Raw genomic sequence first — 14,552 nt, forward strand, 5'->3', positions numbered from 1 at the left:
CTAGGAAGAGCACAATCAACCCAACCCCAGAGAGGGAAAAAAAGGAAAGTGGTCTAACTAGAAAGAAGACTATCTCTATGTGCACTGCCAATAGGGGCAGATGAACATCAAAACTAAAATAGCAGAAGTTGAAGTAAATAGAGTGGAGCCTGCACTTAGAAATTTCCTCAGCCATTGTAAGTCAATTTGGTGGGCTGGTGATTGACCTCTTTGCATCTGGAAACAGCAGTAAAGTGTCCTGTGGCCTTTCCATGTTTCAGGATCTGGAATGCAAAGTGATGGATGGTCTCTTGCAAAGCTGGGCAAGGTCTTTGTTGCATGCCTTCCCATTTTTTCCACTGCTCCCCAGGACTATGCAAAGGATAGAAAGATGAGAGCAGCAGTGATACTGTTTATGCCTTTCTGGCTGAAGAGACTATGGCTCTCAGACCTGATTAACCTAGTATTGAACCTAAAAATTTCCTTTTTTTGATTAGTACTAAGGTCCACACATCTCTCTCTTCAGACAAACAGATAATCCAGAATAGAGATGGAAATAGATACAAATATTGAGGTATTTGCTTCATTAGGGGAAGTGTCCCATGCTTTGCAGCAGAAGAAATTGTGCTTTTTCTTCAAAGTATCATTAACACATCCTGTAATTTAGGAAAATAGATTCATTTACCAAGATAATTCTATTCTAATGGGAGGGAATTTAAGGAGGTGGGGCATTTTCCTGTTGCTCAGTGATTGACAGGTCTGATTCTGCCCCCAAACTGCAAGCAGCCTGAAGTATCGCTTTTAATGGACATGTAGACCTTATTAATCAAAGAAAGGAAATTGAGGTAAGCACAGATAATTTTTCTTAATTTTTGGCCCATTCATCTGTTTGTCTTGGAGCTGTCTATGCCTTTTCCTTGAGGCTACCCCTATACCTAAAAGCTCTCCCTATTCTGGCCTGTCAAGCTACCACCCTGTTTTAATTCTTATCCTTCCTTAAAGTTCATTTCTTTCATGATGCCCACAAGTGGTGAATAAACAATAATATTATTAGTAAAATAAAGATTCCCAGTCATTCCAGCATACCCTGTCTATTCTGTTTTGCTTTAGACTAAGATCCTTGGGGCAGGGAGTGTGTTTATTTTGTCTCTTCAATAATGCAAAGCATATTATTAGAATTTCAATAATAATAAATTCTGGATAATAATTCAGATGTAATAAAGAAATTGTTGCAGTTACCTGATGAAATAATGTCGTTGGGGTATTTCATTTTCTGAATTGGTAAAACCTATTCTGTGATAGTTGCACTGAATTCCATTTTATTACATGAGTTAAGACAGAAGACAACCCTGTTTATAGGAAAGATCTTACATAGTGCAGAGTGCCCCTTACTAGCAGACTGAGGGCTCTCAACTCCTATTGAAGTCATTGTGAGGGTGCTCAGCAGTTTGCAGGTTGCTTTCAACACCATGCAGGACTGGGCCCTTGGTGCCATTATTAAAAGCCATCTATCTATCTATCTATCTATATTAGCTCTGTTAAAGAAATTGTCAGACAAGTAACTCAAGGGAATCTCATTGCTTTATCAATGATTACAGTTTAGTAACCCACTCTTTCTAGAAACAAAAGGATGTGTAGTACACTCCTGAGGCACAAATAAAGCCCCAGGAAGAACAACAACTCCTAATTAAGTTACAGCATTAAAAAACAAACAAACCCCAGATACATTGATTGCGACAAATCACAGTGATTTAGAAATGTAAGTGATAGTCAGTATTATGATCCCTACTTTGACAGATAAAAGATGCTTGATGAGGCATTAAAAACAGCCAGATATATGTTTAACTCATTAAACTGGTTGAGCGTTAAATTACAAGGCATTATTTTCTTCATGTTACTCTTCTGAAAAGACTACAATGTTCTGTTTCTGTAAGCACTACAGTATTAACATACTAACTGCCACATGCAACAGGAAAGCATGATTTAAAATAAGCCTTTTTAATAAGAAGTGAGATTTATGTTTACATTTATGAATATTCAAAAAAATCCTTGTATCAAAAACTCCAGTTTAGAACTAAATTCACAAAGGTGCTAAGTCATACTAATTTATAAGAATGATTGGTCAGTGTCACCTTTCATAATAATAGCTGTGAACCAATGGATTATCACCAGCCACCAACCAGTTTGACAGATGATCACTAAAGTGACTTGAGTTTCTAGCTAATCTCCAAATCCTACAGCTCGAAATATCACCAGCCCATTGTCTGATGTGCCAGGGTGACCACCACAGAAATGATGAGGAAGGAAGGGGACACCAGAGAGAATGTAGGAATACTTACAAAAGGGGCATATTGGTATTTAATTTATCATTAGCAGTACCCAAAGTCTTTAGTTCCATTTCCCCATAAATTCTTTTACCTCTCAGGCAAGTCCAAAATTTCCTAGGCCCCAGCCTGTGCCAACTCTTCCCAGTTTCAATGCCTTTTCCCTCAAGATGATTCCCTGTCCCCTTACACCAGGGGTGGGCAAACTTTTTGGTCCGAAGGCCACATCAGAGTTCTGCAACTGTATGGAGGGCCGGGTAGGGAAAGTTGTGCCTCCCCACACAGCTTGGCCTCTGCCCCCTATCCGCCCCCTCCCACTTCCTGCCTCCTCACTGCCCCCCTCAGAACTCCCAACCCCCCTGCTCCCTGTCCCCTGACTGCCCCTACCCCTAGCCACACCCCCTGACAGCCCCCCTGGGACTCACACTCCCTATCCAACCTCCCTCTGCTCCTCGTCCCCTGACCACCCCCTCCTGGGACCCGCCACCCCTAACTACCCCCCCCGGGATCCCATCCTCCCTGTCCCCTAACTGCCCTCCTGACCCCTATCCACATCCCCGCCCCCTGACAGGCCCCCACCCGGGACTCCCACTCCCAACCCTCCCTGTTCCCCATCCCCTGACTGCCCCCCCAGAACCTCCACCCCCTCCTCCCTGACTGCCTCCCAGGACCCCCCGCTCCCTACCCCCTTACCAGCAGCAGGAGCTCGCAGCTGCGACACCCGGCCAGAGCCAGTTGCGCTTCCCACGCTGCCCAGTGGGAGCGGCGGGCCAGAGTGCGGCCCACGCAGCGGCATGACTGTGGGGGAGGGGAGACAGCGGGGGAGAGGCTGAGGACTAGGCTCCCCGGCCGGGAGCTCAGGGGCCGGGCAGAACGGTCCCGCGGTCCGGATGTGGCCCGCGGGCCGTAGTTTGCCCACATCTGCCTTACACTGTCACAATATCATTAACAGTGTTTTGTGAATTTCCTCTTTACCATCACAATCAAATGTTTAGACAATTTTACTTTAAATCATAAAGATTAAATACTGAACAAACTAAATTAAATATTGTTCATTGTACCAACTAAAGCAGAAATACATGCCAACTTGTATTTCTAGAGGAATATTAATTTCAGTACATGTCCACCAGTCTTTCATTGTTGAGCATAGGAAGCCTGGGTGCAGTCAAAGTTTTCAGTCACAGGCCTGGTCCACACTAACCCCCCACTTCAAACTAAGGTACGTAAATTCAGCTACGTTAATAACGTAGCTGAATTCGAAGTACCTTAGTTTGAACTTACCGCGGGTCCAGACGCGGCAGGCAGGCTCCCCCGTCGATGCCGCGTACTCCTCTCGCCGAGCTGGAATACCGGCGTCGACGGCGAGCACTTCCGGGATCGATTTATCGCGTCTAGACAAGACACGATAAATCGATCCCAGAAGATCGATTGCTTACCGCCGGACCCGGAGGTAAGTGCAGACCTACCCACAGACAAGACCCCTTCCCAGTTATGGATATATCTATTGACTAAGTTTCCTGAAAGTCCTGCTTTTACTTGGTAGTTCAATAGCAGTGGTAATGGGTCCATTTGTTTTGGGAAGATAGTGTAATCAACACTCAGGGCTTCTTCCAATAGGCAATACTCATTTAAACGTCCACTTTAAAATAACCCCAAGGTTTCTGGCATTGATTTTGGTCATTCTTTATTCAAAGTTCTCCTCAGCTAAGCTGCTGATTTTGCTCTCAGTTGTTTCATTTTATTTATATAAAATAGAGCACAAGAATCTTTTATCATGGAAATTGTTAGTCAACCTAAACATTGGGGTCGCTGTCAGCTCCCCTTTTATATTCTGATAATATTTGTGTAAATTTTATTATAAATATTTCCATTAATTGTGAGACTATATTCAGTGCATCTTTAAAAGATTTTTCTGAGCATATGTACAGTAACAGTCATCGAGTGGCTACTAGCCACACATTCAAAGGCAGAGGAACCTAAAAAAATCAAAGTGAAAATCCCGACAGTGTAGCAGTTGTGGGAGTCCTTCTTTTAACAATGTACTGAGAGAAACGTCTTCATTCAGTTACCAATACACAGAGAGAATGTGTCTGTATATGGTGAGGAGTCTTATGGAATGGCAAGATCCCGTTCTCGGTTTAAGGTTTTGCAACACTAACAGTGCCCCATAGGTAATTTAATGCAGAAAGAAAAACCACCCTCCTGTTTTTACATTTGCATTGTAGTTTGTTGTAGAATTTTTTTTTCCTGTTTTTCTGCCATTTTGAGTTCAGCCACACAGCATGTATTATAGCTGCTGCACACAGCCAGCCAGTCATTTCTTAATGAGGAACTGTGGCTCATGCAGCTAACATGGGAGAGGGTTGCCAAGAGGGCTGGATGCTAACCCTGTCAGAGTATGTGAAAACTGAAATGGGTCCGAGGGGGAAAGGGAAGCTTATATTGTACCAGTACAGTCTCACAATGGAGATTGGGAAGAATTGGGGGAGGGATTGCCCTTCTGCCCTCACATGAGCTGTATCCACCTATTTTAACAATAATAATGGTGCCATTTATTACAACCTGGAAGACTCTTCCCCAGTCTTTCAGCCTGTAAAATCAGCCACCATTAATATCCATTCCCACCTGGAGTTGAAAATAGACTTTAGTGAGAGGGTCCAGTATTCCACCCAAGTCTATCATTTGAATCTGACAGGATGTCTTTGGAATGGTCATCTCTGAAGCAATAACAGTGATGTTCTGCCAGTATTTTAACATTAGGGTCCCACAAAAATGACCTATTCTCCTTCCCCCTCACCCCCCCAAAAAATTCTTCAGTCCACTTCCAGGTCTTGTTCTGCCCAAGGAGTTCGTGAAGTGGTTTTAGCAGTGTGGCTAACTGTGAGATGAACTTTCCATAATAGTTCAATAGTCCTAGAAACAAGCGAAGCTAGCCAACATTTCGAGGAGGGGGAACCATCCTTAACTTTTGCAGGGGCCTTACAAAGACCTGTAGCATCAATGATGTGTCCCAAATATTTAACAGAGGGCTGGAAGAATTCACACTGTAAATACACTTGACTCAGATCAATCTTACTGAACTTTTGTCCCCCAGCCAGGCCCGCAGAGAGGTCATCAATGTGGGGAAGTGGGTATTGCTCTGCACACAACACCAGGTTGACAGGGACTTTAAAATCACCACAAATTCAGAGGGAGCCATCTTTCTTCGCTATTGGAATGATAGGAGTTGCCCATGGGCTATGGGTAACTGGTATTAGGACTCCATTTGTGGCGCTCCAGGTACGCTTCAACTTTCGGCATGATGGCATATGGCACAGTTCTGGCTTTCAGATATTTTGGCTGACTGTCAGGTTTAATGTTCAATGTCACAGTGATTCCCTTCATACTTCCCAGATCCTCTCCAAAAACAGCAGCATGTTTCCTTAGTATAGCGGTCAGACCGGTTTCTTCTTTAGTCATTCGGTGTACTTCTGCCCAGTTCAGCTGAATCTTCCTAAGCCAAGACCTACCCATTAAGGCTGGGTAATTACCTTTCACCACAAACAGTGGCAATTTAGCAGCCTGTCCACTGAGCTCTACCTTAACATCAATAGTGCCAACATGGGCACAGCTTCTCCTGTATAAATCTTCAGAACAGTTTTTGTTGCCTTAAGTGGAAGATGCTGTAGCTTTTCTTTATACACAGTCTCGGAGACCAGTGAGACGGCTGCACCGGTGTCCAATTCCATGCATATAGGTTTGCCGTCCAACAATGGGGTTACCCAGTATTCATGTGAACCCACTGCCAAAGACAAAACGTGCAGTGGCACTTCTTCATGCGATGAGGTGTCTCCTTGGTCATCCTGGGTCTGCTCTAGGGTATGCAGGTTTCCCTTTTTCGTCGGCCAAACCACAGGCCTCTTTCTTTTGCTTACAGGAACACTCGATGTGTCCCTTTTTGCCACAGTGTCGACACACCAGATCCTTACACCAGCATTCTGATGCATGGTGACCCAGCTTCCCACAGCGGTAACATTCCTGACTCCACACAGTTTTGTGGGTAGGTTCTTGTGTCATTTAATATCTCATTAAATTCAGAGTGTTCCGCAAGCCTTTTCAAAGTTGCTACAAATTGTACAACGGTTTCATCTTCTTTTTGGTCTCTCTTGTGGAACCTATATCTTTCAGCATTTACCAGTGGTTTTGGAGAAAAATGGATCCCCAGGATTTCCAAAATGTCATTGTAAGGTTTGGTCTCAGGCTTAACAGGGTGCAATCAGCTGCGTAGCAGGGAGTAGGTCTTAGCCCCTACAACACTTAAGAATATTGGCACCTTCTTCTCTTCTGTAATGTCATTTGCAATAACAAAAAGCTCAAAATGCTTAATATATACGTGCCATTGCACTATAGTCTCCTCAAAAGGTTCCAGTGGCCCTGTAAGTGTAGCCATGGTTTTAGTTTCAGTTTGCACAATCAGTGCAAACAAGCCAGTTTTCATCCCCTTCCAACAGCAAAAAGGTTTTTTTTTTTTTTTTTTTTTTTTTTTTTGTACTTCTACTTCCTTTTGTTGCTGGGGCAGCATAGGAATCCCATCCTCGTCGCCACTTTGTCGTATCCTTGGGGCCAGGGCCGGCTCCAGGCACCAGTGCAGCAAGCTGGTGCTTGGGGCAGCCCAATAGAAGGGGGTGGCATGTCTGGGTCTTCGGTGGCGGGTCCCTCAGTCCCTCTCGAAGGGAAGGACCAGCCACCGAATTGCTGCCGAAGAATGAAGCGGTGCGGGAGAGCAACCGCCGATCGCGGGGTTTTTTCTTTTTTTTTACCCCCTTTGTTCCCCCCCCCCCCCCTTCGCTGCTTGGGGCGGCAAAAAAGCTGGAGCCAGCCCTGCTTGGGTTAGCAGTTTTAGGAAGAAATCACTTGAGACAGAGAGCTGTAAACTTAAAAGCAGCCGTTTATTGCCACACACTGAACTAACCAAACCAGCCAAAACCTGGCTGGGCTATTCCCTTATAATCTAACTCAGTTGCCATAGTAACAACAAGGTTCTATTACCACGACTTCCAAATACACAACAATCTCCTCTGCTGGCAGTGACCTGGTGTCCCCTTCAATCCCTGCAGTCAATTGGTTCTCTGCAGCGTAGTCAGAATACTCTGCCTTGGCTGTTTGGAGTGTCTCGGCAGCTCCTCTGTAGGCGCCTGCAGGTGGCATGTCCAGTCTCCTCCTCAGCCAGTCCAGACTGAACTAAGCGGCTTCCTTTGTATATGCACCGTCCACCAGGAGCATGTCCAGCAAGAGAAAGGGGGCATGGCCTCTTGGGCCCACAACAGTTTGTTAATCCCTGTGTTGCCAATGAGGGATTGATACACCCAGTCACAGGGTCTTCTGCACCTGGATGAATTTCTTGCAGCTTGAATTTATCTTTTCCATAAAGGAAAGGAATTTACACTACTCACTTGTAAGTGTGAAATACAGTGGAGCATGAGGTCTTTTAGTACAAACATTTTACATTAGTATGATTATCAGTGAATTAATCTTTTTGTCATATGAGACCAGAAATATTGTTAAATGTACTAGATAATTCAGATCTATAGCTTTTTTATTATTCCTTATGTAGTGCCAGAATGTATTTGGCCCATTAAAGGAGAAATCAGAAGTCAAGGTGCAGCTCTGCAGAAGTTACAATCTGAAAATGTACTGTGAATCCCACATGGAAAAGTCTAAATATGTTTAAATCTCTGCTCTCTAGAAACATTTGATGCTGTATTACAGATCCCTTTAATCCCATTCTGAATATTAGATCTCATGTAATATGCCAAAACTTCCTTAATTGTATGTATCAAATGTAATGTGAAAAAAAAAAAAAAAAAACTAAAGATGATTTGGGCCAAAATTAGCAACTTGGATCTTTGGGGAAGAAAAACAATGCACAGGCTATTAGTGAAATACCCACATGGTCCAGCATACATACACTGCCTAGCACTATTAATTAGATCTTATCTTCATCAGATAACTCCTTCAGAAAGAATGTTCTGTACAGTGATTAAATTACTTTGTAATGAAGATTAAACTTTAGTTGGTTTATAGACCCTTAATATCTTCTTCCTAATTATATTTGATTCACAGTTGTTACATCCCTGTAGTGAGTGAGGTACTGTGGATGTGCACTTTGTGTCTGTTAATTTCTTTTATATGTCCAAGTATTTGTACCATACACATCACTGGTGTATCTGAATGCCTCTTGGTGATAGTACTGTGTGTTCACCATTCTGATCCCACCTGGAATGGGAACAAACAGAGCAGTTCTTCCTTGTAGAAGAACAACAAATCGTTAGCCATAAAAGCAATTTAGTCTCTATTGAATTATTTGAAATTTCAATCTTGAAAGTTGAAGTCTTCTTCCAGTGCTCTGAAGTGACAAATTTTAGCAGAGATTTAGCTCTCATGTAAATCCTTCTTTAATGAGGATTAGTGAACATGCTTAGCTTAGGTAAAAAATTAATAGTACAAAAATACTTACAAATATTTTGGCATAGATGAAATTTTAGCATTTTGATTTTGGTATATTTATTGTTTAGTATGCTGCCTGTTACTTGAATTCCTGTGTTACTTGGATTTAAAAATAAGTCATATGTTGATTTCTATCATCCTGTTTTGAGAGGTCCCTTCTGTTCATAATGTAGGTTCAGGTAAGCATTAAATACATTATCCAAATTTCTCAGAGAAAGTACACATTTTATATGATTTCCTCTGGGAATCTTATATGATCTGGAAATTATATACAAGCATTCAATAACAAGTTAATGAAATTCTAGGGTATAAAAACTAAATGTCAGTGGATTGATGAGAGTGTGATTTAATACTAAAAATACATTCTCCACTCCCATTTTAATATGAATAAATGCCTGCTTTATATAAATGTAAGACAGAATACCTGATCTGCATAAAGTAAAAATAAACAAAATGGCAAGAAATTAATTTTGCAAATTGCTTGAATAAATAATTACTAGTTGCATGCAATGCTTAGGGGTGCATTTTCATTGTAAAGATTCAGTCACACTGCTCCCATTAACATTAATGAGAGTTGTGCTGTGAAATCCCTGCACTCTACACTGAAAACATACCCCTTGGAACTCTACAAATTAAAGGGAAAAGGAAGCCAATTAATGGATACTGTATTTTAGGACCATTCAGGTGAACAAGGTATTTGCCCCTACATTTTCTGTGTGCTGCAGAGGGATTTGGTTGGGCATTAATTGTGGCTAAAGCCCTATGCACCACTTTGAAAATATTGGTAGCTAATCTTACATTGTTGAACAACTGTTCTGTTCAGATGGTCTCTGTTTCATAACTCATAATGCTGTTTGAATATGGCAAGCTGCAAACAGAAGCTTAAGGGGCAACTTAAAAATGGCATTTCTGTCTGACATTTTTTACCTGATATGGTTACGTATAACAATTATGATGAGTTTACTATAAATTAATGAGATTAAGAGAAAAATATTCAGGGCCTGATCCTATGGAAGGCAGAGTGAGTGAATCACAGGAGTACCCAATTCTTAAGCACGTTGGGGATCACTGAGGAAAATGAACGCAGAATGGAGGAAGCTGCTGAGGCAGAGGGAGAGAGTCAGAACACCCTCTTCTTCAGAAGAGGAGGAGCAGGAAGAAGACAACAGCTCCATTTTGTATTGGGAGATGAAAGAGGTAATTCATCCTGAAGCAAGGGCAAATGAGCGAGAGAGAAAGAATATAAGGGGATGTTGGAATAGAAAGACATGATGCTTCTGGCTTCTGTCTCAAAGGCACATCTCTGCTCTACTGTTACAACCCTGTATCCTATTTTGAGTGCTTAAGTGATGTATAGGTTTCGCACTGACCCTCTGCACAAGGATGTATTATACCCAGTACTTGGAACAGCCTTATAAGAAAACTTCTCTTTTGCACTATATTAATTATGGAAAACAAAGATTAGGTATGCTATGGTAATAGGTAGGGAATAAGGTACCAATATAATGTCACTGTTAAAAACAGACATTGAGTGAAGAAGATGTTCAGTGAACTTCTCTCCTTGAAGAAAACTCAGAAAAGTAAGATGCACATGTTAATACTTCCTTTATTTCCTTGTGTAGGATCGTCGCTTTAATGATGAGATTGACAAACTGACTGGATACAAGACAAAGTCATTGTTGTGCATGCCCATAAGAAACAACGATGGAGAGATTATTGGTGTTGCCCAAGCAATAAATAAAACTCCTGGAGGTGCTCCTTTTACTGACGACGATGAAAAAGTAAGATTATTTATTTTGTGTGCTTCATTTCCCTGGTAACTCGAGAGAATCTTTCCACTATTAAGGATCAATTCTCCTATTTTGTGAGAGTTACCCACCTTATTAATAATTAACTTTTTCTCTGTGGAAATAAAGATCACATTGAGATAACCTACTACCTACCTTTGTTTCTCATGTATTAGTTGTAAGTTTTGGATGTATTCATATTGTAAGATGATCAATTTGTATCTTGCTTCAACAATCTAATTGAGAATCTGTTTTCTCAACTCTTCCATAAATGTCTAGGTAGAACTAATAACAAAGTGTTGCTCTCCCCAACCTTGTGATGAAGTGAATATAATTGTATCCCCACAGCAGCAATGAGCTCAATGCTAACGGTTTCTTATTTCATGAGGTCAAGGCCTAGTGTTCTACTATTATCATTAGCATTTTTTAAGAAAACCAGAGTTCGTGTATATGATCTTTCATTTACTTCATAAAGACTTGATGTAGGAACAAAAAATCAAATGCTATTTTTTTTTTTTTTTTTTATGTCTGGCATCATCACCACAGTTGATGGTACATTGTCTCATTATGTTAACCTGTGAGTCCAGAAAATATGATTACCCGTAATTACTGATACAAAATTAACAAAAATATTTCAGCGCTTTAGATGCCAAGAACTTAACAGAAATATGAATAGTTTTTGGATAACACAAATTTGCTTAGACTTCTGGTATTTAAATTTAATCAGAATAGTTGCTTTAAATAGCCATATTAATTTGGAGGGCATTTATTATTAATGATCTTTTTATCTTATAGTACATTTTGTCTTTTTGGCATGATCCTATGGCTATGTTTATGCTAGTCACTGTTTGCTAAGATTTCCCAGTACTGCTATCATTGGTTCAGTGCTACTGATGGGAGCACTAGTATTCTAGGATTCTAAGTGTATTCTGGGTGGTGGACAGGATTCTAGGTGGCTAGTGTTTTAAGCATCCTGTAACCCAACTGAGCAAGTCTTCAGGACATTGCTCAAAATGCCACTGGCCACCAGGATTTTGTCCACACTAGAGTTCTCACTAGTGGAGCTGCACTAGTGATAGCAGTGGTGGGGAATTTTAGGAACAATTTCCTAGTGTAGACAAGGCCTTAGAGAGGGAGTGAATCCTGAAAAGGTTAACAAAAAGGTTCCTGCTTGTTAGGCAAGATGTGTAGTTTTGTAGTACAACAGAAAGCAGATATAAATATACAATATTTTAATGCTAGAGGAAGAAAAAGTCATTGTTTGTGATTCAAGGGGGGGAAGGGATAGCTCAGTGGTTTGAGCATTGGCTTGCTAAACCCAGGGTTGTGAGCTCAATCCTTGAGGGGGCCACTTAGGGATCTGGGGCAAAATCAGTACTTGGTCCTGCTAGTGAAGACAGGGGGCTGGACTCAATGACCTTTCAGGGTCCTTTCCAGTTCTATGAGATAGGTAGATATCCATATATTATTGCACTGTTACAGACTAGGGACCGAATGGCTAGGAAGCAGTTCTGCAGAAAAGGACCTAGGAGTTACAGTGGACGAGAAGCTGGATAGGAGTCAACAGTGTGCCCTTGTTGCCAAGAAGGCTAACGGCATTTTGGGCTGTATAAGTAGGGGCATTGCCAGCAAATCGAGGGCCGTGATCGTTCCCCTCTATTCGACATTGGTGAGGCCTCATCTGGAGTACTGTGTCCAGTTTTGTGCCCCACACTACAAGAAAGATGTGGAAAAATTGGAAAGAGTCCAGCGGAGGGCAACAAAACTGATTAGGGGATGGAGCACATGACTTATGAGGAGAGGCTGAGGGAACTAGGATTGTTTAGTCTGCAGAAGAGAAGAATGAGGGGGGATTTGATAGCTGCTTTCAACTACCTGAAAGGGAGTTCCAAAGAGGATGGATCTAGACTGTTCTCAGTGGTACCTGATGACAGAACAAGGAGCAATGGTCTCAAGTTGCAGTTGGGGAGGTTTAGGGTGGATATTAGGAAAAACTTTTTCATTAGGAGGGTGGTGAAGCACTGGAATGGGTTACCTAAGGAGGTGGTGGAATCTCCTTCCATAGAGGTTTTTAATGTCAGGCTTGACAAAGGCCTGGCTGGGATGATTTAGTTGGGAATTGGTCTGGCTTTGAGCAGGGGGTTGGACTAGACGACCTCCTGAGGTCCCTTCCAACCCTGATATTCTATGATTCTATGATTTCTATAATATAGCTACAGACCAAACACACTCCATTCTTCCTCTAGTGATACATATTGATATTCCTTCATGAAACGGTCTCCATAGATTTCCATTTTTGGAGTTGTGTTGACTCAAGATTGTTTGTTTAAAATGTAGTAGACTAGAAGGTCCCTTGTGCTTTGATATGTGGACGAAGAGGCACCCACTGACAACTTTTCACCCTCATTAGTTTTTGTTTTTCCTTTGTTAATTGTTCACATCCCTCAGTGTTCTCAGTGGGACTGAGGTCATAAAATACCTACACAGCCTGTGCAGGAGAAACTTTAGGCTGCTCTCAGCAAAGATGACCACTGCCTCCCATTTTTCCCAAATGGAATGAAGCCAAGCTTACCTTAGGGGAAGATGACACCCACTTTTGCTGAAGAGCTTATTATCTAGAAATGCTGAGTATTCTATGGTAGTGCCATTGGCGGGGCCGCCTGGGGGGGGGGGGGGAGGGGGAAGTGGGGCAATTTGCCCCAGGCCCTGGGCCTCGCAGGGGCCCCCATGAGAGTTTTTCGGGGCCCCTGGAGTGGGGTCCTTCACTCGCTCCGGGGGCCCCGGTAAACTCTTGTGGGGCCCGGGGCCCCGGAGCTTCTTCTGCTCCGGGTCTTCGGCAGCAGTTCGGTGGTGGTGGGGGGGTCCTTCCGCTCCGAGACCCGTGGTGGGGCGTCCTTCCGCCCCGGGACCCGCCGCCGAAGTGCCGGGTCTTTGGCGGCAGGGGCCCCCTGCCGCCGAAGACCCCTGGCTCCCTGAATCCTCTGGGCAGCCCTGGCCATTGTGTGCAATGACAGTAAGAGGAAGTATTGCATTTACTGCAAGATAAATAATAAGGCCTGTTGTAAAGAAAAATTCCTGCATCCTTGGCTTATCTCCTAAATAATAGGTGGTGATGGTTTCCAGAATGAAGAATGATATGACATGAGTGAAATGAATTAGGAAACTGAAACTAATATAAGTTGTGTACTGTGTGAAATACTGCATAAATCAAAAATGATTTCTAGTAATTGTGTGTAAGTATAGTACTGTATGTTTCCTTTTTAAAGTCAGAGTTTGTTCATTATTTATAATAAATATAAAATATGTCTGGAGTGCAGTGCACAGCAATAAAATTGTTGCTGAAAAAAGGGGAGTCATCTTAAGTACTGCTATGTGACTAATGGGGATAATATGGATTTTAATATGAATAGTGTCTGTTAGTAGCATTAGCGTCTCTTTGATTTGGTGTGTACGGGGTGTAATTAGAAACTTATTGCCTTTCTGAGGTATCTTTGTGATGGAATCTTATGGCAATCCAGGAGGGAAAATGCCAATGTAAACTAATAACTGGCTAGATGAGATAGACAGGGAGGAATAGCTGTTATTTTTGCAACTGATAATAGCGGTCAGATGCCTTTTATCAGAAACATGTATGAACAGCAATTTCTCTGTATTTCTGAGACATTATTGGCTATGGTACCTCCTTGCCATCAGCTGGAGACAGTCCAATAGATATGTTGAATAACATCAGTTTTGTAAACTAGGAGTTAATTTGTTCTCAATCTCATTTGTTTTCCTCTCCAGCAGATGTAAGTGCACCCATTATGTTTACTTTGTTTTAAATTTCTTTAAATTTTATTTTTTAATCTTGTGCCTATTTGAGCTAACTGGCAACTCTTGGATTAAGGTTCTGGCTTTTGGTTTTCATTCAGATGTCACTGTTTTTACCAGTTTGAAAAACTGGAATTTGGACACCAATGTTCTAATTTAAGACAAG

General features: G+C 42.0%; 1 protein-coding gene across 4 annotated transcripts in view; it reads left to right on the plus strand.

Moving 5' to 3' along the window:
- Positions 1-14,552, plus strand: part of PDE11A (phosphodiesterase 11A) — a 222,690-nt gene that overhangs the window by 19,851 nt on the left and 188,287 nt on the right. For all 4 annotated transcript variants that reach the window (XM_054044025.1, XM_054044026.1, XM_054044028.1 and 1 more), the window contains exon 2: positions 10,412-10,570. In XM_054044025.1, coding sequence (XP_053900000.1) covers positions 10,412-10,570 — 159 coding nt within the window. The remainder of the gene's footprint in view (positions 1-10,411; positions 10,571-14,552) is intronic.

This window comes from Malaclemys terrapin, chromosome 11 (genome assembly GCF_027887155.1).
Source record: "Malaclemys terrapin pileata isolate rMalTer1 chromosome 11, rMalTer1.hap1, whole genome shotgun sequence".
Lineage (NCBI taxonomy): Eukaryota > Metazoa > Chordata > Testudines > Emydidae > Malaclemys > Malaclemys terrapin.